This window comes from Pezoporus wallicus, unplaced genomic scaffold (assembly GCF_028554395.1).
Source record: "Pezoporus wallicus isolate ANWC-B61680 ecotype Strahan unplaced genomic scaffold, APGP_CSIRO_Pwel_v1 contig_6828, whole genome shotgun sequence".
Taxonomy (NCBI): Eukaryota; Metazoa; Chordata; class Aves; order Psittaciformes; family Psittacidae; genus Pezoporus; species Pezoporus wallicus.
Window position 1 is genome coordinate 39,344 of NW_026641091.1, and position 25,293 is coordinate 64,636.

A 25,293-nucleotide genomic window follows, 5' to 3' on the forward strand; every position below is an offset into this window, starting at 1 on the left:
AAGGTCCTTGACACACTTGTGAGGTGGGCTGATGCCAACCTTATGAAGTTTAACCAAGACAAGTGCAAGGTCCTACACCTGGGTCGAAGCAAATCCAGAGGAGGGCCATGAGGATGATCAGGGGGCTGGAACACCTCCCATATGAAGACAGGCTGAGAGACTTGGGGCTGTTCAGCCTGGAGAAGAGAAGGCTTCCAGAATAGCAGCCTTACAGTATCTGAACGGGGCCTATAGGGATGCTGGGGAGGGAACTCATCATTAGGGACTGTAGTGACAGGATAAGGGGTAACGGGTTCAAACTTCAACAGGGGAAGTTTAAATTCGATATAAGGAGGAAATTCTTTCCTTTTAGGGTGTTGAAGCACTGGAAAGGGTTGCCCAGAGAGGTTGTGAATGCTCCATCCCTGGTGGTGTTCAAGGCCAGGTTGGACGAAGCCTTGTGTGGCATGGTTTAGTGTGAGGTTTCCCTGCCCACGGCAGGGGGGTTGGAACTAGATGATCTTAAGGTCCTTTCCAACCCTAACTATTCTATGATTCTATGATTCTATGTTTGGTTACCACACTGTATCCTGCTTTCTGGTTTTCATTTTCATAAAGCTGCTACCATCCCCAAACTGTTCATAGCTCACATCCTTCAGGGATGTATCTTGCAGGTTAGTATGACTAGAATACACCCACTCAATAGTGTGTAAACAGTTTTAAGTCAGCTCTCCTGCTTCTGGATCAGTTGTCAAAACCACTGCTGGGTTCAAAAGGTTAGTTACTTTAAATTCTACATCCTCTTGTTCTAAAAGCACAGCCTGATATTTTAAGAACCTTCTTGGGGAAAGCCAATGACTGCTTTTTTGTTCCAGAATGGTTGTTACCATGTGATGTACAAATACAGTCCATTTTTGTCCCAAAGTATTCAATAAAATTTTCTATTAGAGGCTCTATTCCTTTTCTTGCTTCCACTTTTATAGGATATTTTTTCTGCCTTACTAATCTGATGTTTGGTTTCAGATGAATAGACACTGCTTCTGCATTTCATGATCATTCCACTGCTCCAGCAGCCCATACCTGGGAGGTGTATTCTCCACTTCCTCTGGTATATCTGGCTGGTTCCTGTAACATAAAAACTTGGGTCTACACAGCCTTTTCATCAGGAACACGTATCTGAATTTTCTTTCTTTAAACCTAATTTATGCATGTATGGTACTCAGTATATCTCTATCCAATAACAGCACGGGGCACTCAGGCATGTAAAGAAATTGATGGGTCAACTTTTTTCCCAATTTTTAAAATTTAAGGGTTGAAAGAAAGGCCAGGTTCCTGTCCACCTTGTGGCACCAATGACTGAAGATCTTTGTTTACTTAATTATCCTTTACAAGTACTTAGAATAAATAGCTTCTGTTTCTACAAGAAATTTTATTTTATCATTCCCCAACCTAAGTGTAGCCAAGCATTATTATCAATCACATGATGTTCTTTCCCCTGTCAGCCAAACATTCCATTCTCTCTAGATGTTAGTGAATTAGAACAGTTTGGGCTATTCTACTATTTTAAAGGCACTTCCACCATTGGTTGTTAGTTTAGAATTTAAGCCTACATAACTACACAGAGCTAACATTCAGCAGCAACATACTTACACAGAGCAAACAGGAGAACACCCCACCATAGCTAAACAACCAAACATCAATAGAGCTGTGAGCATATCCCCCCACACCAACACATCTTTCACCATCCTTCTCTCTTTCTCTTTTTTTTTTTAAGCAAACACTTCAGTTGGAAATAAAGCCAATGGACCATCCTCTAAGCCACTGTACAGCTCAAAGACAGTACCGCTCCACCATCCATATTCCTTCTTCTGATACCCCTGCACTGCTTCAATCTCACTACCGAGCTCCTTTACAAGGTTATCATAGGGAGGCCAACCTAACTTATTAACCCTCCCAGCTGATAAGGTAATTAACAGCAGGGGTGATTGTACTCTGTCAGTAGCAAGAGTCCTTGTGGCCAAGGCCTCCTGAGAAGCAACGTAGAAAACAATGCAAAGCTATTGAATTTGGGCAGTGGTTTTACTGCAGGGTTATCTTCACCTCCAATTTTCTACCAGTGTACCTGAACTCAAGATGAACACATTTCCCTGAGCTTGGTGAGCTCAGTGATTTTCCTGCTCACAGGGGTGGGCTTGCCACATCTTCAGCAAGGTTTTTTTCTGACTTTTTGATTGCATTTGGATTTCTGAAACAAAGCTACACATCCCCTGCTGACAGAGAGATACACCCCGCTCTGCAGGTAATTAATTGTAGATGTGTTCAGAAACAACCCACCAGTATTTTTCCTTACAGCTGAGTTGCATCTTCTGGTGCTAATTCTGAAGATTTTGTCAGTGACAAAGGACACCTGCAGACAGACTGCCTGGAAGGGAAAGACCAGCTACTTTATACCAATGTAAGACTGACTTTCATGGCTGTGTAGCTCTGAATGTGGGAGCCAGTAGTGATTTATGGGCTGCTGAGACTGTTCAGATTTGTGTGTGTTAAGAGCACTCCTGCAATTGATGTTTTTCCTGCCACAGAAAGAAACACACAGGTAATTAATTGCTCCAAGTTCTCACAGGCACCTGCAGCATAAATTTGATGATAAAGAGACTTAGCTTCTAGGTGAAAGCAAAAACTCTAATTCCAAGTGATAACAGAAGTAATCCATCTGGGACTGCTGACCTCCTGTGGTTATTAGGTGATTTTCATTTAAAAAAAAATTCTCCATAAAAAATTAAAAATAAGGTAGGAATGGATTTTTGAGTCCATTCCTCCAGCAAAAGTCAGAACAGGTATTAAGTACATAAAACCATACTTTAGGTCTGCCCCAGATAAAGTCTCATGATGACTGAAATGAGTAAATAGTATACCTTGTGTTCTATGTAACTCTTTCCCATACACAGAAGGGTAACAAAGCTGGTGAAGGTCATAGAGCACAAGACTTATGAGGAACAGCTAAGAGAACTGGAGTTATTTAGTCTGGAGAACAGAAGGCTTGGGGGGAACCTTTATCACTCTCTACAACTACTTGAAAGGAAGATGGAGAGAGGAGGTGGCTGGTCTCTTCTTCCAAGCAACAAGTGATGGGACAAGAGGTAATGGCCTCAAGGTGCACCAGGGGAGGTTTAGACTGGATATTTGGAAAAAATTCTTCACTGAGAGGGTGATCAAGTATTGGAACAGGCTTCCCAGGGAAGTGGTAGAATCACCGCCCCTGGAAGTGTTCAAAAAATGTGTAGATGGGGCCCTTAGTGACATGGTTTAGTGGTGGACTTAGCAGTCCTGTGGTAACAGTTGGACTTGATGATCTTAAAGGTCTTTTCCAACCTAACTGATTCTATGAAAATGGTATGATGCTCATGTATACTTTTGCAACATAAAATCTAAGGTTTTTGATCTCCAATGCATCTTTGAAGAGTACTTTGAGGTTCAGAACATTTCCTAATGTCAAAGTATGCTGCTCTTTCCACCTGATTTTTAAACAGAAATCAGTCCACATTTACTGTGTGGATACACACTGATCTCACTTTAAATTGATTTAAATTTGAACAATTTCTGTTCTGGAGAAGCACAAAGGTTTGATCCCTTTGGTTGCACAGAGACTGGGAAGAAGTTGAAACAGGGTGACACTAATTTTAGAAGTATGTTGCATTTTTGTCAAGTCAGAGCATCATGAACATTTAACAGTAATAAACTAAAACCATCTTTGATTCAGGCTTTAAAAAAGTTAGAACAAGTAGAGTCAGTGGTAATCCCATGGGAAGAAAATGCAGCTCTGCTTACAGATTCTTTAGGTTTGTCCTGGGTTCACCAGTAGCAGTCATCTTTTCTCCTTCTTAGTAGCTGGTGCAGCACTGTGTTTTTGACTTTCAGCCTGGGAACATCGCTGATAACACCAATGTTTTTAGTTACTGCTCAAATATTTCGTCTGACCAAGGACTTTCTGAGCCTCATGCTCCGCCAGGGAGGAGGGAAAGCTGGGAGGAAGCAGAGACAGGACACCTGACCCAAACTGACCCAAGAAGTACTCCATACCACAGCACGTCATGCCCAGGACGTAACTGAGAATTACCCAGAAGGGCTGGTTCACTGCGGGGTAGGACGAGGTATGAGTCAGTGCTCGGTCGGGCAGGGTGGTGAGGTGTTGTATTCTCTTCCCTTGTTCTTTCCTTTATCATTATTATTATTATAGGTGGTAGCAGTAGTGATTTGTGTTATACCTTAGTTACTAGACTGTTCTTCTCCCAACCCGTGGGAGTTACATTCTTTTGATTCTCCTCCCCATCCCTCCGGGAGCAGGGGGAGGGCAAGAAGGGGGGTGAGAGAGTAACTGCGTGGCTGACTGTTTTTAAACCACAACAGTTCTTTTTGGCGCCCAACGTGGGGCACAAGGGGTTGAGATAATGACAGATCTGACCAGAGTGTGTCTAATCATATTTGTGATAAGCATTCATTGTTTTAGATTAATGGTCACTCATCACAATGCTGATTTATTGGCTCTCAAAGTTGTTTCTTTTGATCTCACAGTTTCAGTATATTGTACCTTACTTACATCTGGTATTTGCTGTGTTAGTGTTTATCGGCTGGGGGCCTTGGGCTAAGGTTTTTCTTTCATTGTACTTTATGGTAATGACTTATAATAAAGGCAGGCTCCAGCAGCAGGGAGGGATGGACGTGGCCATGGACTTCTTGTACCTGGCTGTCCCACTGCTCTTCACCATCCTGGCCCTCATCCTCACCTCTGTCTTCAAAAGGATGCCGGGAGCCGAGGGGGAGCAGACCCGGGAGCCGGCGGCGGCCGAAGCGGCCCGGGAGAGCAGCCCCGGGGACCAAGCAGGAGCAGGGCTGGAGGCCTGCAGGGAGCAGCTGCCGGTGGAGGAGGTCAGGGCAGACGAGGAGGGGAAAGAGGTGGCTGCCGAGCAGCGGGAGGAGGTGGCGGAGGAGCCGAACCCCGAGGCTGACCCCAGCCTCGCGGCGGCTGAAAGCATCCCCCAGCAGCTACCTGCCGAGCTCCGCAAGCCCGACACCCAGGAGGATGCAGAGAGCAAGATACCACCTTTGGGAGCCTCAGCTGGGTCCAGCCTCGGCAACCGGGACAAGTGGAGGATGCAGGAGACCACACAGCATTTCCCAGCAAGGCAGAGGAGGAAGAGCTGGACTCAGAAAAAGTGAAGCTGGTGGTGGGAGAGCCGGCAAGAACAGCAGCTACACCAGCCCCAGTGACAAGTACAGCAGCATCAGTTGAGAGTTCTGAAGGTTTTGAATGGCTTTTGGGTATCCTTGGGACCTGCCTGCTGATTGTGATGGGGATCAGCATGTTGGCACACATACAGAGTGTGTTCTACCCACCACCATTTTGTCTGATCTCAAAAGTTAAGCAGAGTCAGGTTTGGGTCTTGTCTAGGGTTATATGACAATATAGGAGGACCAAGCGGTTTTCCCCAAGGCTGGACAGTCATGAGTGGCAGGGCGTGTGGGACAGTATGGGCAAGTATCTAGTCCACTGGGCCCCTCCAGTGCTTTGGAAGCATCGGAGATGGAAGGCAGCTATATGGAGTCCCCAGCGACAAGCTACAGAAACTGCTGAAGGGGACGGTGAATAATTTTGGGCCTGGTGGGCCCATGGCACTTCAGGTCATCAGGGCAGAGATGCAACATAGAGATGGACTCATGATCGAGGGGTGGACTTAGCAATGGACTCTATTGCCCAGGTTATTCATGAGTGTGAACACTGCACACAGTCTCTCCTGCTCTGGAAGACTGTTACAAGAGATGGAGCCTGACATCATGGACCAGATGGACTCAGCAGTTTTATAGAGACTGGTCCATGCACTAAGATAAGAGTGCACTGAGATAAGAGTAATGGTGTATTGAAAATGTGGGATCTGAGCATGACGCGAATGGTATGGAATAAGGGGTAGATACTATCCTGGGTTCAGCAGTAGCAGTCATTTTTTCTCCTTCTTAGTAGCTGGTGCAGCACTGTGGTTTTGACTTTCGGCCTGGGAACAGTGCTGATAACACCAATGTTTTTAGTTACTGCTCAGATGTTTAGTCTGGCCAAGGACTTTCTGAGCCTCATGCTCTGCCAGGGAGGAGGGAAATCTGGGAGGAAGCAGAGACAGGACACCTGACCCAAACTGACCCAAGAAGTATTCCATACCACAGCACGTCATGCCCAGGATGTAACTGAGAATTACCCAGAAGGGCTGGTTCACTGTGGGGTTGGAGCAAGTATTGGTCAAAGCTTGGTCGGGCTGGGGGGGGGGGGGCAAGTTATCAGTCAGCTGGTGGTGAGATGTTGTATTCTCTTCCCTTGTTATTTCCTTTATCATTATTATTGTTGGTGGTAGTAGTGATTTGTGTTATACCTTAGTTACTAAACTGTTCTTATGTCAACCCGTGGGAGTTGTATTCTTTTGACTCTCCTCCCCATCCCTCCGGGAGCAGGGGGAGGGCAAGAATGGGGGGGTGGGGTGAGAGACTGCGTGGCTGACTGGGTTTAAACCACAACAAGGTTTAAAGATATAAACCAGCCAGCCAGCTCAGGACTGCAAGGGGTGAGCTGACACACAGCTCAATCTGACAATGTATTTCCCCTATTCTTATTAATTAGCATCAGATAAATATGCCAGCGTGAGCATGCATTCTCCAAAATATCCAATATGCCTTTATTTTGAAAAATAGTATCCTTTTGATCCACTAAAAACACATCCCTCCCTGATAGGAAAACTTGTCAGGACAGCCACTGCAGCTGTGGTGAGCAGTCCCCATGACTATTCCTGGGATGAACAGGTCAAGTGACTTGTGTATTTCAGGTAAATGGTCAGTAGAACAAAAGGTGTCAGTAAAAGCAGCAACAAGATTTAGTCCAAGATGAGACACACCTGAATAGAGGTGTCTATATGAGCACTAAACATCTGAGATCCCAACAGAGTCATCTGAGAATTGATCGATGCAGACAACAAAGGCTAGAGAGCACTTTGTTCACTCTAAGGCAGTGTCATGGTTTAAACCCAGTCAGGCAACTTGTTCACTCACTCCCAGTGAGTGGTGCCGGGCTGACAACAATCGAGCCCCCCCCCCCCCCCCACCGGATAAGGGAAAATAACAAGGGAAGAGAATACGATACCACTGGCCAAGAAATGAGTCCCACCCGGAAGCCCCTGTCCTTCCAGGTAACTCCCAGTTACCCCCCACCCTGGGCATGACATGCTGTGGTATAGAATACCTCCTTGGCTAGCCTGGGTCAGGCGCCCTGTCTCTGCTTCCTCACAGCTTCCCCTCCTCCCTGGCAGAGCATGAGCCTCACAAAGTCCTTGGTCAGGGTAAACATCACTTAGCAACAACCGAAAACATCGGTTTCACCAACATTGTTCCCAGGCTGGAAGTCAAAACACAGCACTGCACCAGCTACCACAAAGGAGAAACATGACTGCTACTGCTAAACCCAGGACAGGCAGCTATGGGTTATTTTCCAGCTGCTTGACCACATGGGTTAGATGTCTGCCAGCTGATGGGAAGTGAGACAGTGATGACATATGGAGACATCAGTGCAAATCTACATTTGGGCACTAACAATCTGGACCTGAATCCCACCCACTGTATCTTTTTTAGTAACTTCCCAGGCTGGAAATCCTCACCAGCACACTGGATCAGGCCCACTACAGAAAATCCTGCCTTCTCAGCCTCCCTGAAACTTCTCAGATCTTCTCCTCAGCTATTTTCTGCTTTCAGCTGTACTGTGATTTAAACCCAGCTGGTAACTAAGTACCACTGAGCTGCTCACTCACACCCCCCACCCCATACCCCCTCCCCAGGCAGGATGGGGAGGAGAATCAAAATAATGTAAAATCCACAGGTTGAGGTAAGAATAGATTAATAAATAAAGTAAAATATTGTGATAATAGAAAGAATACCAGCAATAATGATAATCATAGGCCACAACAACAAAAAAAAACGAAAGACATGTGGTGCCATGTTGTCAAGTCACTTATTTCTTAAGCCCTTCATACTTCAGGCATCATCTTCCATAACAGAGAGGCTTGTAACTGCTTGGCTTGCTTAATTATATCACATTTTGCATTCATGAATAACCTGGGTGATAGTGTCCATTGTTAAGTCCACCCCTCGATCACAAGCTCATCTATAAGTTGCATCTCTGCCTTGGTGGCCTGAGGTGTCATGGGCCCACTGGGCTAAACATAATTCACCCTTATGTTGCCAATATAAATCCATCTGAGACAGTTCAATCTTAGCAGCTTGATCCAGGTTGTTCTGGTTTTCCTCAGAGGCCCAACTCTTGGTACAGCGCAGCAGTCCAGACGGGTTTACCTCTGCATTGCCAGTTGCTCTGCTTCCATTGCTGCAGCCACCCCCACAGGGCATTTGCCACCATCCATGAGTCAGTATAGAGAGAAAGTACTGGCCATTTTTCTTGTTCACCAATATCCAAGGCTGGATGGCTTTCACCTCTGCAAGCTGACTCGATTCACTCTCTCCTTCAGCCGTTTCTGCAGCTTGTAGGGGACTGCATACAGCTGCCTTCCATCTCCAGTGCTTTCCCAAATTATGGCATGACCCATAAAGAATTTGCTGGGGAAAAAAGTCTGGGATATTCCTGCTTCAGGTAAAGGCAAACCCACTTGTGGGATTGCTTTCATTCAAGGACATGGATGTACTCGATGTGTAATGCAGGAAGATGGGAAAGTACAGTGTGTATCTCAAAGGGATTTAATTTGGGGGGAAAACAGCCAATGAGCTCAATTATATGGAGTTGCCTGCTATGTAACACTTGTATAGCCCATCAGCTAAATGCCCATCTCTGCCACTCTGGACTTTGAAAAGAAGATATGTGTTGTCATGATCATCAGCAGAGAAGGAAGTTGTGGGAAAAGCCTGTAACAGAAGCTGGAGTCTCCCAGAACTGTCCTCAGGTCACCATCGACTGACCCTGACTTCCCTCTGATCATCACCCCAAAAAAGAATGAATTTTGATGAAACCAGACTAGCTCAGCAGGGACCAGACAAGTTCAGTGGTGTCATCAGCAGGCAACAATACAACACTACACACCATCTCTCCTGCCCTGAAAGACTATTACAACAGATGGACCCTGACATTATGGACTGAATTTTTTTTAGGAGAGGATCTGGTTCAAGACCATCTTAAGAACTTGAACATACACAAGTCCATGGGACCTGATGAAATCCATCCGCCGGTCCTGAAGGAGCTGGCACATGACGTTGCTAAGCCACTGTCCATCATATTTGAAAAATCATAGCAGTCAGGTGAAGCTCCCGATGACTGGAAAAAGAGAAATATAACCCCCATTTTCAAGAAGGGGAAAATAGAAGACTCGGGGAACTACAGACCAGCCAGTCTCACCTCTGTGCCTGGCAAAATCTTGGAGCAGATTCTCCCGGAAGGCATGCTAAGGCACATGAAAAACAAGGTGCTCTGTGACAGCCAGCATGGCTTCACTAAGGGGAAATCCTGCCTGACCAATTTGGTGGCCTCCTAGGATGGGGCTATGGAACAGGACAGCAGTTGATGTCATCTACCTGGACTTGTGCAAAGCGTTCAACACCGTCCCACCCGACATCCTTGTCTCCAAATTGGAGAGACATCAATTTGATAGTTGGACCACTTGGTGGATAAAGAACTGTCTGGATGGCTGCACAGAAAGAGTTGTAGTCAATGGCTCATTGTCCAGCTGGAGACAGGTAACCAGTGGTGTCCCTCAGGGATCAGACTGGTCTTGTTCAACATCTTTGTCGGTGACATGGACAGAGGGATTGAGTGCGCCCTAAGCAAGTTTGACGATGACACCAAGCTGTGTGGTTTGGTTGATTTGCTGGAGGGAAGGAATCCCATCCAGAGGGACCTTGACACACTTGTAAGGTGGGCTGATGCCAACCTCATGAAGTTTAAGAATGCCAAGTGCAAGGTTCTACACCTGGGTCGGAGCAATCCCAGGCACAGCTACAGGTAGGGAAGAGAAGAGATTCAGAGCAGCCCCGTGGAGAAGGACATGGCGTTGTTGGTCAATGAGAAAATTAACATGATCCAGCACTGTGCGCTTACAGCCCAGAAAGCCAACTGTATCCTGGGCTGCGTCAAAAGGAGTGTCACCAGCAGGTCGAAAGAGGTGATCCTGCCCCTCTACTCTGCTCTCGTGAGACCTCACTTGAAGTATTGTGTCCAGTTCTGGTGTCCTCAACAAAAAAGGGACATGGAACTGCTGGAACAAATCCAGAGGAGGGCCATGAGGATGATCAGGGGACTGGAGCACCTCCCGTATGAAGACAGTCTGAGAAAGTTGGGGCTGTTCAGCTTGGAGAAGAGAAGGCTGCATGGAGACCTCATAGTAGCCTTCCAGTATCTGAAGGGGGCCTACAAGGATGCTGGGAAAGGACTCTTCATTAGGGACTATAGTAATAGGACATGGGGTAAAGGGTTAAAACTCAAACAGAGGAAGTTTAGGTCGGATATAAGGAAGATGTTCTTTACTGTGAGGGTGGTGAGGCAGTGGAACAGGTTGCCCAGGGAAGTTGTGAATGCTCCATCTGAGGTGGTGGTCAAGGCCAAGTTGGACAGCGCCTTGGGCGACATGGTTTAGTGAGAGGTGTCCCTTCCCATGGCAGGGGGGGTTGGAACTAGATGATCTTAAGTTCCTTTCCAACCCTAACTTTTCTATCATTCTATTCTCTCTATGAATTCAACAGACTTTATAGAGATGGTCCATGGGCTAAGGAATTATATCTGTCTCTTTGTGTGTGTATATCTATATATATGAGACACAAAGCAATGGTATATTGAAAAATGTGGTGTCTGAGTATGACATGAATGGTATGGAATAAGGGAATACTGTCCTGGGTCCTGCTGCAACAGTTATTTTTCTCCTTCTAGTTGGTGCAGTGCTGTATTTTCGACTTTAGTCTGAGAACAATGCTGATGACATACTGGTGTTTTAGTTGTTGCTAAGTAATGCTTACTGTGATCAAGGACTTTTCAATCACTCATGCGCTGACAGTGAGGAGGGGCACAAAAAGCTGGGAGGAAGCAGAGGCAGGACACCTGACCCAAACCAGCCAAAGGGGTATTCCATACCCCAGCACGTCATGCTCAGTTTACTTATACTGGGGGGAGTCACCCAAAAGCCCCGGATCATTTCTCAGGTCAGGCTGGGTATTGGTTTGTGCGTTATGAGCAATTGTATTGTGCATTACTTGTGTTTATTGTTTTTTTCTTTTCCCCTCCTAGTTTTACATTCTTTCCCCTTGTTATTTCCCTTATCGTTATTATTAGTGGTAGTAGTAGTAGTTTTGTATTATACCTTAGTTACCTGACTGTTGTTATCTCAGCCTGTGGGATTTACATTTTTTTGATTCTCCTACCTATCCCTGCAGGAGCGGGGAGGGACAAGGGAGGTGTCCCTGCCAATGTCAGGGGGGTTGGAAGTAGTTGATCTTAAGGTTCTTTCCAACCCTAACTATTCTATGATTCTAAGTGGGGTAGTGAGCAAGTGGCTGTGTGGTTCTAAGTTACCAGCTGGACTTAATTCATGGCAGTCCTTTGAAAATACAGCACCCAACCTTCCACAGTGAGTCTCCCACCCACGGAGGTCTCCAATCCAAGGGAAGTCACCCATCCAAGGACTAACCGAGCCCTCCCCTGCTTAGCTTCTGAGACAAGATGGTTTCGGGCTTATTCAGGGTGGTCTCACCGTAGGCAAAACACGAAGAGCATATTCAGCAACATCCTGGATTCCAGCAAAAGGAGCAGGCTGGTTTCAAGGGCAATGAAAGTTTATTCAAGATCCTCAGCATTCCCAGAATCTACTGTAAATAACCTTCTGGGAGAGCAGATGGTGTGAGGGAATGTCTCCCTCATAGGTTGACCCTCCGAGGGGAAGAACACAGTTTATATACCAGGCATGAAGTGCTGAGGTATGGAATACCCCTTTAGCTAGTTTGGGTCAGGTGTCCTGTATCTTCCTCCTCCCTACTTCCTGTGCCCCTCCTCACTGTCAGAGCGTGGGAGACTGAAAAGTCCTTGATCGGGGTAAGCACTACTTAGCAACAACTAAAACACTGGTGTGTTATCAGCATTGTTCTCAGATTAAAGCCAAAACGGCACTGCACCAGCTACTAACAAGGATAAAATTAACTCAACCCAGGGCAAAAAGTTACACATAAAGCATCAAAGCAACTCCTTCAAAATGGTCTGCATGAAGGCTGAGGGAGATCAAGATGTGCTCCAGCCCATTATCTCTGCCTACTAAAGATTGTTTTTTCTTCATAGCTTCACCCCCACACTTTTCCTAGCAGTAAATGGCAAGGAATTGCTGGGGGGGGGGGGAGGGATAAAATTAATACTGCTGCTCCACCACCCTGTCCAGCAGCTCGGCATACCTAACACAGATGTTCATGCTCATTGCACAAGTTCATCCTGAAATGACTCATCCTAATTAATTTCACCAAATATCCTTCAGATGAAGGATTATATCAAACAGGTTTCTGATATATAAATATATATAAAACCTTATGCCTAAGGTTTTCCGTTCCTAAGCTGCAGTTTTTCTACAAAAGCTAAGTATGCAAGCAGGCATTTTAGAATGAAACACCATGATTTAAAAGTCAGACTGTACTGTGGTGCACACTTTGCAGGCAGTTAATAAAGCAATAAAAGTGGCCAGCAGTAATGCAAATCCCTGGCTGTCTTGACTCTGTAGTATCTGAGCCAATACAATCATTTCTCATCTTCTTCATCATAGGACTTCTCATGTCCTGTAGCGATGGGTGAGATTTAAGGTGGTGAGGAAACAACATCCCAAACATAATGATAACCTGCAACTAATAATTGGTACCACAAATAAATAGGGAAAATGTTTTTCCTGCCTATAAAAAGGCTGTTTAAGGATATAGGTGGATATAAATTTCCCTGTTGACAGTATCGAATACAACTGGGTCTTACTCAGCATTTCTTATGATTATCCCTGAAATCCTTGTACAGCACTAGGAAGCAACATAGAGGATATTAATCAGAGCAACTCACACACATGCTAGTAGGTAGGGGAAAACTCTCCTCCTAATTGTGTAATCAAACTATTATTCTGCATTTCATTAATGACAAGTGGCAATTGATGAAGACCTCTCAGTGAACAAGTAGTCAAAGTAAGACCATCAAGTCATCCACACAGACATTTATCACATCGTGCTATCTCACCTCTCATCATGGCTCTTATCTCTGAACAGTTATGTCCAGTAACACAAACATGCTGAAACTGTGGGTGACGGATAGAAATAGTTAATGAAATGGATCCAGGCATTATCTCCTTGGTTCGGTTTAAGCCTTTGGAACTGTAGAGAAAATACCAGGTGCTGTTGCCCTGGACAGGCTCAAGCCTTGGGAACCGGGAAGAAAACACCAGGTGTTAATGCCTTGCTCGGGCCTAAGCCTTGGGAACTGTAAAGAGAACTATGAAGGGTAAAGATCAGTTTGCAAAACAAAGCAGGCGGTTTGCAAAATAAAGCAGGATGTGCATCTCAAAGACAGACCAAACAGTGTGAATATTTGTAACCCTTAGTAGTTTTGCTAAATCGGGATGATAAGGGAGTAAAAGAGTGGAAAGTTACTGCTTAGCACTTAGTAGACTATAAAAGGGATATGAGGCGACCAATCAAAGAACACGTGATCTCATGTAAAGGAAGTAGAATGATATAAATATGCGCTTGTCACACAATAAAGGGTCTTATGCTGGATTCACATTGGATCGTGCATAGTCCATTTCTTTGTTCCCTCATGAAACTACTTTGCAAAGTGAGTATTTACCCAATTTTACTGTATACCTTCTAGGGAACTGTCATGGTTTAAGCCCAGCTGGTAACTCAGAACCACTCAGACGCTTGCTCACTCCCCTCCTTCTTTCTCCCACAGCTCCCGGAGGGATGGGGAGGAGAATCGAAAGAATGCAACTCCCACAGGTTGAGATAAGAGCAGTCCAGTAACAAAGGTATAATACAATACTGCTACTGCTACCATCAATAATAATAATGTTAAGGGAAATAACAAGGGGAGAGAATACAATTGCTCACCACCCACCGGCCAATACCCAGCCCGACCAGAGCAGTGATCTCTAGAATGGCTGATTCCCTCAGAGACTGGATGCCTCTCTATAGTGGTCCACTTGGCTGAATGACACATAACATCATCCTTGGAGAGAAACATTTCCTTCACAGCTGCCAAGAGCCACCTCCAAAGGCTGAGAGCTCGTTTCTCTTTTGCAGTCACTTTGTCAATTCCTCCTTCCCTAGCAAGTGATCCCGGCTGCTTGGCCTTCTATTTTATGACCATTGGCCCCATTGTTCCAGCACTGGAGCAACCAGGCAACAATGTGCTCCTCTGACAGAAAGAAATCTTTTTGCATATTACTCAGCTCGGTCAAGGTCCAGGGTCGAGAAGTCACCTCTTCTTCTTCTTCCTCTGATTCACGTATTTGATACAGGGTTAACCAATGTACAAGGGGGTTAGAGGAATTCGCTTGCTTAAACAAAAGTATTGCCTGTTGTAAATACCTATCATGCCTACTAAGCAGAACAAAGGCACTAACTATTGATAAGGAAAAGCAGACACCTGGTTCTATTGATAAGGAAAAGCAGATGCCTGATTCTATTGATAAGCAGCTATTGATAAGGAAAAGCAGATGCCTGATTCTACTGATAAGGGGGAGAAGCAGATGGTTTATGGCTGGGACACTGAACAACCCTAAGGCCATACATGAAGACTAAAAGGTGAAAATTTAAGAAGAGGAAGACTCATTTACTTCATCTTGAAGACCCATACTCACAGGAGGAAGACTCATTTACTTCATCTTGAGGCCCCTGCCCATGACCAGAGGGGGGGCACTGTGCAGGCACAAAGGACCTTCTAGCTCATTATAATACAAAGCGGGGATAGATACTAAATATGTATAAGCAGATCGAGTAATCTAATGCATATGTATACCTTAAGAGAATAAATGTAGAGGGAAAAACGACCCTGGGTGTGCATACTTTGGAGGAGCTATCCCCATGCACCTCAGCGCTGAATAAAAGCATACCTACTTTACAACTTTAACGAGTTGTGGAGTCAATCCACATATCATATTAATAACTCTTATTCAGATGCTGTCCCCTGTAGTAAGTGCATTGGGTCTTCATCTTTCTTCACTGCATGGGTTGCTCTTTGTGCCTCACGTTTGCTTTTCCCCTTGCTTACAGGGGCAACTGATATTGGAACGGATTGGTCCTCTGGTTTAGCTGCAGTGTCTATCACTGTGGTTGGAGTGGCTGCAGTATCTGTTGTCAGGGTTGGTGCAGCTGCTGTGCTTGGGGATTGAGTAACACCAGCAGCTGCACTGTCTGTTGCTGTTGGGGTTTGAGTAGCTGCTGTACTTGTTGCTGGGGTCGGTGTAGCTGCGGTGCTTGTAGTTCGAGTAGCAGCACTGTCTGTTGCTTTGCCATCAGATCCAGAGACATCATTTTCCCTTTGAAGGTGCTGGCTTGTATTGAGCAGGGCTCTGTAGGCATAGGCCAAACCCCTGCACATTGCCATGATTTGTCCTTCTCTGGTATTACCAGAATGACAACACACCTCATTTAAGTGTTTTACTAGTTTTTACGGATTTTACACTTGTTCAGTAGTGGAGTTCCAAAGCACTGGAGGGGGACACTGGCCTTAGATACTTGCCCATGCTATCCCACACACCCTGCCACTCATGACTGTCAAGTCTCGGGGAAAATCTCTTGGTGGTCCTCCTATATCATTGTCTAACCACAGACCAGACCTGAACCTGACACTACTTAACTTTTCAGATCAGACGAAATCGGGTGTTCTCAGGGTGGGATGGCCGTGGGTAAAACACACACTGTATGTGTGGCAACATGCTGATCCCCAGCACAAGCAGCAGGCAGGTCTCAAGGGTTTTCAAAGGCCATCCAAAACCTTCAGAACTCTCAAATGATGTTGTAAATAGTCTGGTGGGGGAGCAGGAGGTATAAAAGAATGTCTCCTTCATAGGTTGACAGCCCAAGGAGAAAAAAAAGATGTCCAATTGATAAAAAAGTCTATTATAAACCTCCCAAAGTATAGAGGTGATGACCACGCTGGGAACACAAGCCAGACCATTTTCATGGTCAATAAGACTATTTTATTGCAAGTCATTCCCATGAAGTACAGTGAAACAAGAACCTTAGCCGAGGTCTGTGGAGACAGTGTTCTCAAGGGAGAATGGATAATTGGTACATAAACTCTGAATAATCCTGAAAGATACAGCAAGGCCATTAGAGGCCCAAGGAAGCTTAAGCAAGCAAGATAAGAAGAAGATGGAATTCACTGATGTAATGAAAACTGTGGACTGTTGGCAAGCTTTCGAGGTCAAGTTCTCACACCTGTGCTTAACCAATTATATGCTAGTTGCAAAGGGTCTTCGGGACATGTATCCAATCATAATATGCCAAATCATTGTAAGTGCATGTAAGAAATAGTATTTAAGGGGTTAAGGCTTTGTAATAAACGGCTTTTTGTCTGATCATATTGATCTCTGACTGAGTCCATATATTTTCTGTGGCAGAGGTCCCCCAGCCCATAAGCAATAAAACAGCAAATACTGGCTGTAAGTAAGGTACGTCATGCTGAAACTCTAAGATCAAGCGCAATAACTCTGAGAGCAAATAAATCAGCACTGTGACAAGTGACTATTAATACAAAACAATGAATGCTTACCACAAATAGGCTTAGAATCATAGAATCATAGTCAAGTTAGGGTTGGAAAGGACCTTAAGATCATCTAGTTCCATCCACTCTGACATGGGAAGGGACACCTCTCACTAAACCATGTCGCCCAAGGCGCTATCCAACCTGGCCTTGACCACCACCTCAGATGGAGCATTCACAACTTCCCTGGGCAACCTGTTCCACTGCCTCACCACCCTCACAGTAAAGAACTTCTTCCTTATATCCGACCTAAAGTTCCTCTGTTTGAGTTTTAACCCTTTGCCCCATGTCCTGTTACTACAGTCCCAAATGAAGTGTCACTTCCCAGCATCCTATAGGCCCCCTTCAGATACTGAAAGGCTGCTATGAGGTCTCCACGCAGCCTTCTCTTCTCCAAGCTGAACAGCCCCAACTTTCTCAGCCTATCTTCATATGGGAGGTGCTCTATCCCTCATATCACCCTTGTAGCCTTCCTCTGGACTTGTTCCAACAGTTCCATGTCCTTTTTATGTTGAGGACACCAGAACTGCACACAGTACTCCAAGTGAGGTCTCACAAGAGCAGAGTAGAGGGGCAGGATCACCTCCTTTGACTTGCTGGTCGCACTTCTTTTGATGCAGCCCAGGATATGGTTGGCTTTCTAGGCTGCGAGCGTACACAACTGGCTCATGTTCATTTTCTCATCAACCAACACCGCCAAGTCCTTCTCCCCAGGGCTGCTCTGAATCTCTTCTCTGCCCAACCTGTAGCTCTGAATTAGCTACAGGTCTAATCAAACTATAGCTGATTAGACACAATCTGGTCAGATCTGTCGTTATCTCAACCCTTCGTGCCCCATGTTGGGCGCCACAAGGAACTGTTGTGGTTTAAGACCAGCTGGTAACTCAGAACCACGCAGCTGCTTCTTCACTCCACCCTTTCATGTCTCTGCTCCCGGAGGGATGAGGAGGAAATTCGAAAGAATGTAACTCCCATGGGTTGAGATAAGAACAGTCCAGTAACTAAGGTAAAATACAAAACCACTACTGCTGCCACCAATAATAATAATGATAAGGGAAATAACATGGGGAGAGAATACAACTGCTCACCATCCACCAACAAATATCTAGCCCGACTCAAGCAGCGATCTGGGCCTTCCGGATAACTCTTCCCAGTTTATATACTGGATATGACATGCTGTGGTATGGAATACCTCTTTGGCTAGTTTGGGTCAGGTGTCCTGTCTCTGCTTCCTCCAAAACTGGGGAAGGAGTGTTCGTAATGTTTACTTTGACTAAGCCCAGCCAGTAACAGAACCACGCAGCCGCACACACACTCCCCCTTTTTCCTCCCCCTGCTTTTGCTCTCCCAGGGAGGAGGGAAAGTCAGGAGGACTTCCAGCATGTTGTTAACATTATTATTTTGATCTATGCTGCAGTATTTTGGGGAAAGTTGTCTCCGAAAAGTTACCATAGCAGCTCCTCTTACAAATCTTTTGTTTATCCTATGTTTTTCTTTGCACTTGCAAATTTTAATCTTCAGTCCCCAATTAAAGGGACTGTGTGAACTTAGCATACAGTAGGAGTTACTCTGAAATGAGCTTTTTATGACTCCAGCCCTGACCCTCTTACAGATGGAGAAAGGTGGAATGCCCAAACAGCTAGAAGAAATGCTACTGCATTGCCTTGAGGACGTATTCCATCCACACAGCAAAGTCTGGGTGGGCACTGGGCATGTCCTGACCCTACAGAGCATCACCTACAGCCCTGCATCTGTTGCTAAGGATTGATTCATAGAAGTCGCTAAGAACTTGCCAACAAATTTTAAGTTGACAAGCAGATATTCTTTATCGCACTTCTGGGAGACAGGGGGGATATCTCTTCCTAGTGTCTCATCCGAGTGTCAAACAGACTGTGATTATATTGTTGATTAACATACATATTCATTACATTTCCAGTAAACGTCATACATAGTCATTAGGTTTCCAAGAACCGCTTTACTTAAGTCCTCGCCCATTTCTGCATGTGCGTCATAACGTGATAGTGGTCTTTGGGACCCCTGGTGGTTGTTTCTTCATCATCTTCATCACTTCGTCCTTTGGCTGAACTTTAGGTTTGGAAAGTCCTGTTGTCATGCCAGCAAACACTCGTTTGGTTCTAGCTGGTTATTGTGAAACATTTACCTAAGATACTTTTTCACTGTCATCTGTCACAAAGCTCTTTCTTACCCATTGCTATTATTGCAAAGCTATCAAGCTCAATGTTACTTAGCCACAAAGCAGAACTGATTTTACTTATTTACAAAAGATTATACTTCATTTTGTATTTCCTTGTTTCAATTCCCCCCTTTTTCTGTCCTTTTGCAAATTCTTTTGAAAGAATTATTCCATTGCCATTTAAAGTTTTTCTTTTCCATTCTTTGTAATTCATCATTGACTGTTTGCAACACCAAAAGAAACATTGGATTGAAATACAAGTGAGTACAACTATAATTATCAATATCACTACTCCTATTAACAACTGTCTCAATCAGGAGAGATTTGGTAAACAAGATGTCAGTTTTTTCCAAATTCCCTCAAATCCCCATGAGGTGTCATCCTTAGTGACCTCATGCAGCACCCTAACCTGTTCCCATATATCTTTTAAATCAGTTGCGATTCTTCCACTCTGATCAATGTAGAAGCTTGATTCGTTTAATAAAGCTCCTAATCCACGTTCCAGAGGGATGTGTGTTAAAGATTGTGAGATTAGGGACTACTGCACCCAAGGTGCATACTCCTGTCCAGTTAAAGGGTAACACTTTATATATGTGTTCTTCGCACAGCCAATACCATCCTTTTCCTGCTGGGACTGGCCACTGCTAAGGGAAGACAATACTTTTATTACAATTCGAGAAGTTTCCTACAAAAGTTGCCGAGTTTAAACAATCAATTTTTCCCATGCTTTTTGGTGGGTTACCTCTTTGTACTGAGACAAGGGGGAGCACAAAATTACAAAATGAAATATATAAACCTTTAGAATCAGTTTTAAGTTGAGACAAGGGGGCACAAAATCACAAAATGGAATATAGAAACCTTTAGAATTAGATTTAAGTAATGTTAAGTTTGATGGCTTTGTAACAGTAGCAATGGAAAATTACTGAGGTGCATGATGCATAGAGAAAAAAATAGAGTACAGATAGAGAACATACTGAGAATTCTCACAAGATAAATCATTATAGTTGACATAGTTGTAAGAAAAACAGTCTAGAAGAACAGGACACAGGGATAAGGAGTATCTGGGAACCGCAAGTGTCCAGGATGGGCTACAGTTAAACTAACTGATAAGTAGGAGGATAGGAGGATTATTATGTCTCTCGTGCTAACAAACCAATTAGACTGGTATGAGCATCTACTGCACGTGCTTCAAAGTCTGCCAGAAGTGATGAAGATTGTTGGAAGATGTAAACGACCCTCAGAGACCACCACCACAATTCTGTACACATGTGGGGAACTTTCTGGAAAATGATGTAATCCATATGTAGCCTCATGAATATGTATGTATGCCCAGGGACTATATAAGGACGGCTTGTATGGCAACTGGGGGACACACGTTAGGAGGAGCTATTCCCCATGTCTCCCAATGCCGCAATAAAGAATACCTGCTTGTCAGCTTGAAAACTTTGTTGGCAAGTTTGTTCCTGGAGTTTTCTGCAAATCAGTACACAAGCACAGTAATTTTCCTCTGGGTGGGGATTTTACTGTTTGAAGTCCTTGGTCTGAGATATTGTTTCCCAAGAATTTAATATTTCTCCATATATCAGTTCAAGATGTATTTTGAGGAATGGAAGCTCCAATCAAAGGGATTTCAAACCCCTCTCCTGATTTAGGCAGTTGAGTACAGACCCAACTGCCGACGGCAAGGAGAAGCAAGACACGCCAACCCAATATGGGTGATAAGCAAGCTTCTACTTTATTCGTGTCACATATCTCTTATATCCTCGTGGTGTTAGCTACGCCTACTAGTCACAACAGCATTGGTTAGTTCTAAACGGCTTCCTTTACATTCTCCTCCCACGTCCGGTTTCCGGTTACATGTGAGGCCTACACTTTGCTTTGCTCGCACAAGGCCTCTAAGAATCCATGGCCTTGCTCTTGGAGCCATTCTGCAACAATTCCCCCTTTTTTCTTTTGTGCGAGCAAAACATTGTGGGTCATTCTGTTCACTTGTTTCATTAAACAACCATAAGCAAGTCTAACAACTACAATGATTAAAATAACAATGATACATAAGCGCAATCCTTCAAATAGCAGTGTTTTAAGCCAACCTGTAATGCCCCATGGGGACAACCATTTAGTTATCCCTAGGTCATTGCTCACTTGCAATTGCTGGGAAAGCTGAGCCAGGGTTTTCAGCTGTGCGTGTATCGAATTAGAATGATCAGAAAGATTCATACAACACATTCCATCAAACTCTTCACATTCATGTCCCTGCGCCAACAACAAAAAGTCTATAGCGGCTCTGTTCTGCAGTGTTTCATGTGTCACAGAGTCAACATCAAACAACAAATCAGAAATTGCCTTCGATGTAGCCTTTGTCTGCTAGGCAAGCCAGCAACCTAGCTTGTTTAACTGAGCCAAGGGCCCGGCTGAAGCACCTACAGTGATTTGGCATATTATGATTGGATACATGCCTTGAAGACCCTTAGTGACTAACATATAACTGGTTAAACACAGGTGTGAGAACTCAACCTTGAAAGCTTGCCAACAGTCCACAGTTCTCATTAACTTGGCGAATTCCAGCCTCTTATCTTGCTTGCTTAAGCTTCTTTGGGCCTCTCATGGCCTTGCTGTATCTTTCAGGATTATTCAGAGTTTATGTACTAATTATCCATTCTCCCGTGAGAACACTGTCTCCACATCTCCCCCCTTTTGTTTTATATCCAGTAACAAGCCGCTACTACAGCAAGGCACACACAAATTTACATTAACAGAGTAACTATTACAGGGTGCAGCAGCATGTTGAAGATGCTGGTGGCAGTGAGGGACTGGCCAAAGAAATTTCTTACCAGTGGAATTCTCCCACCCTCTTAATTTGTTCCATCACCTGCTTTATAACACTACCATTGTATTAAACGCTTTCTAGCTTTTGCCTTAGCCTTTTCTAGCAGCTACTGCAAATTTCCATACTCTAACATCTCTTTTACAAGTGACAAATCTATATAATACAAGGTGTAGTTTCTTATTAGCAACTGGCTAGTAAATACAGGTGGTTTTATACAGAAAATCACAGCCTCTAATAATAGCTACTTTACAAGCAGCCAGTGAGTAGTTGCTGATGAGCTGAGCAGACCGACCTGGGAGACGAAGAGTCAGAGTCTGGAAGCAGAGGATATAAATCTGGCTCAGATTCAGGGAACTCGGGGTCTGATCCTGGGTCCAACTCAGGGTCTCCTTTGTTCGCAGCTATGTCTTTCTTGTCAGGTGTCTCTCGTTTGGTATGTGGCCATCTGCGGGCCTGGCTCTTGCTTTTACCTGCTCCCCAATCAATCCGGTGCCGAGGCAGCACCCTCTTCCTTTCAGCTTCCCTGACATTCATCACACCTATCCCTTCTATTAGACTTTCTCTGTCCTTTTCAAAATCCCTACTTTCGGAATCCCTCTGCTTTTCAGAACTCAACTGCGGTGGCGGGGGAGCAGAGAGTTGAACCTCCTCCCCTGCACCTTCTGATGAAGAAGGAGGGGGGGAAAAACCCCATGCTCCAAGCACAGGGAGCACCCTGCAAGTTGGGGGAAACGAGTTGTAATCTTCCCCTGGCTTCAGCCGACCGGGGACGTCTGTTCCTAGTTTCTCCGTTGCTACAGCAGCAGTTTTCTTTTCTGCCTTGTATCTTTTTATACAATTTATTACTTCTCTCCGTGGCTTACCGAGTTTCTTTGCCGTTTTATCATCATTAAGCATTGAGTCAAATAATTCATCACCAAACTTTCACCACTCACTCTCCTCAAAAACTGTATTAGGATCTACAAAAAATCCCTTAGCCTTCCCTACAGCCACTAGACCTGCTAGCTGCTTTAGAGTCTCAGGCTTAATTCCCCGCTTTTCTAAAAAGCGCTGTAATAAATCAAGGGCTACCTCTCGGTCCATTTTCTTCAGCTGGCCTGTTCCTTTTTCCAGATCGTCCTCTTCTGGATCGTCCGATACTGGATCGTCCTCCCGATGCAGCTGTATCTGGCTCGCCCCAGCGGCAGACTCCTTTTGGTCAGTCCAAGCACCCGGGTCAGACACACCACTGCAGTAGCACTGCCTGTGCTCCCCGGCCGCTGCCACCGGTGCCACTCACACTCGCCGTTCCCCGGGTTTTAGTCCCAATTATCGGGGTCCCAATTATCGGGGTCCCTGTTCGGGCGCCATTTGTCGACGGCGAGGAGAAGCAAGACACGCCAACCCAATATGGGTGATAAGCAAGCTTCTACTTTATTTGTGTTGTGCATCGCTTATATCCTCGTGGTGTTAGCTACGCCTACTAGTCACAACAGCATTGGTTAGTTCTAAACGGTTTCCTTTACATTCTCCTCCCACATCCGGTTTCTGGTTACATGTAAGGCCTACACTTTGCTTTGCTCACACAAGGCCTCTAAGGATCCATGGCCTTGCTCTTGGAGCCATTCTGCAACACCCAACATTCACTCCTATTAATGAAACTAGTTACATTTTATACCAATGTCAAATACCTATTCTGATCCCATGCTTCTATGTTCATAGTCATACAAATCCAAATTATGAATGCCACAGTTTCATACATGTATATTCTGGAGACTCAATGCAACATATTTTCTCTGATTCTGGTGCCTTCTTGATTGAATAGTATATCCAGGCGGGCTGCTCCTTTATCCTAATTGCAATTAAAGTAGTCAGCAAAACTTGATATGGTCCACTCCATTTCTCTTCAAGAGGGTCACCTGAAAAATTTTTAATAGAAACCCAATCTCCTGGTTTAAGAGAATTGATTGATAGGGTAATACAAGCCTCTTGCCCTGGTTCCTAGTACTCTTTTATTTGCCTCTTCCAATTGTTTTCCTAAGTTTATCAAAAACTGTCGGAGATAGCCTTCTCCTATTTCTTGAAGATCTTCCCCTTTAAAGTGGGATTGATATGACCTCCCATATAGAATCTCAAATAGACTAATTCCTTCTTTTGACTGAGGTTTTGTTCTGATTCTTAGTAAGGCCAATGGTAACGCCTGATACCAGTACAAATTTGTCTCTTGACAAATCTTACCAATTTGTTGTTTGATTAGATTATTAATTTTTTCTACTTGTCCACTGGCCTGAAGCCTATATGGAACATGTAATTGATAACCAATTTCCAATTTCTTGCTGATTTCTTGCAACAATTTTGCACTGAAATGTGAGCCTCAGTCAGAAGATATAGCTGCTGGCACCCCAAAATGAGGTATTATTTCATTTAATAATGTTTTAATTATCTGTCTCACATTATTTACCCTACAAGGGAATGCTTCTGGCCATCCTGAAAAAGTGTCTGTCAGTACCAATTCCTTGTTTCAGCATTCACTGGAACCAACACCTATCTATCTCCAACACCGATATCCAGGTGCTCCAGAGATTAAGTGCGTTAAGATTCAAGAGGCCTGGCCTTCAGCCAGTTTCTGCTGGGCTTTTGGGTTGCCTTGAATCTCAGAGAGTTTAAAACCTGAACAAGCTACCTCTCCTGCAGAGGCTTCCAATTAAATAAAAAAGATGCTAAAAAAGCACTGGCAGCACAAATTCCTTATCACCAGAATTCAGCTCCTCTGTTTTGGAGGACATTGCTCTGGTGGGTCACCATGTGGAGGCAGCGTTCTCACAGGAGAATGGATAATTGGTACATAAATTCTGAATAATCCTGAAAGATGTAGCAATGCCATGAGAGGCCCAAGGAAGCCTAAACAAGCAAGATAAGAAGAAGCTGTATTTCACTGAGTTAATGAGAACTGTGGACTGTTGGCAAGCTTTTGAGGTCAAGTTCTCACACCTGTGCTTAACCAATTATATGTTAGTCACTAAGGGTCTTCAAGACATGTATCCAATCATAATATGCCAAATCACTGTAAGTGCATGTAAGAAACAGTATTTAAGGGGTTAAGGCTTTGTAATAAACAGCTTTTGTCTGATCACATTGATCTCTGACTGAGTCCATATATTTTCTGTGGCAAATGTCACCCGAACAGGGACCCCCCCTATTTTTCATATTGAAACTGAAGGAATTAAAGCATGTGGCACCGAAGAAAGTGGAAAAAGCGGAGCCGCAGGGACGTCGGCAGGGTTCGATCCGGCAGGACCAGGATCGGGAGGTAGACGCCTCGGAACGGAGCCTTGTGAGCCCAGAAGACACTGCGCACTGCAAATAAGGTAACAGCCAACAGGGTCTGGAAGAGGGTTAGGATGGGGAATCAATTAAGTAAAGAAAAAATGGTCATCCTTAAGCTCTTCCAGCATATCCTCTAAGTGAGAGGGATAAAATATGACGACAATCTGTTAAAAAGACTATTACTCT

General features: G+C 44.5%; 1 protein-coding gene across 1 annotated transcript; it reads left to right on the forward strand.

The window, feature by feature from the left end:
- Nucleotides 1–4,692: 4,692 nt before the first annotated feature.
- Nucleotides 4,693–22,998, forward strand: LOC130606041 (cytochrome c1-like; the record flags this gene model as incomplete). The annotated part of the gene is given in 3 exon segments (XM_057421959.1): nt 4,693–5,113; nt 5,116–5,210; nt 22,915–22,998. Coding segments are annotated over 3 exon segments (600 nt in total), but the record flags the coding sequence as incomplete, so codon positions are not given.
- Nucleotides 22,999–25,293: the final 2,295 nt, after the last annotated feature.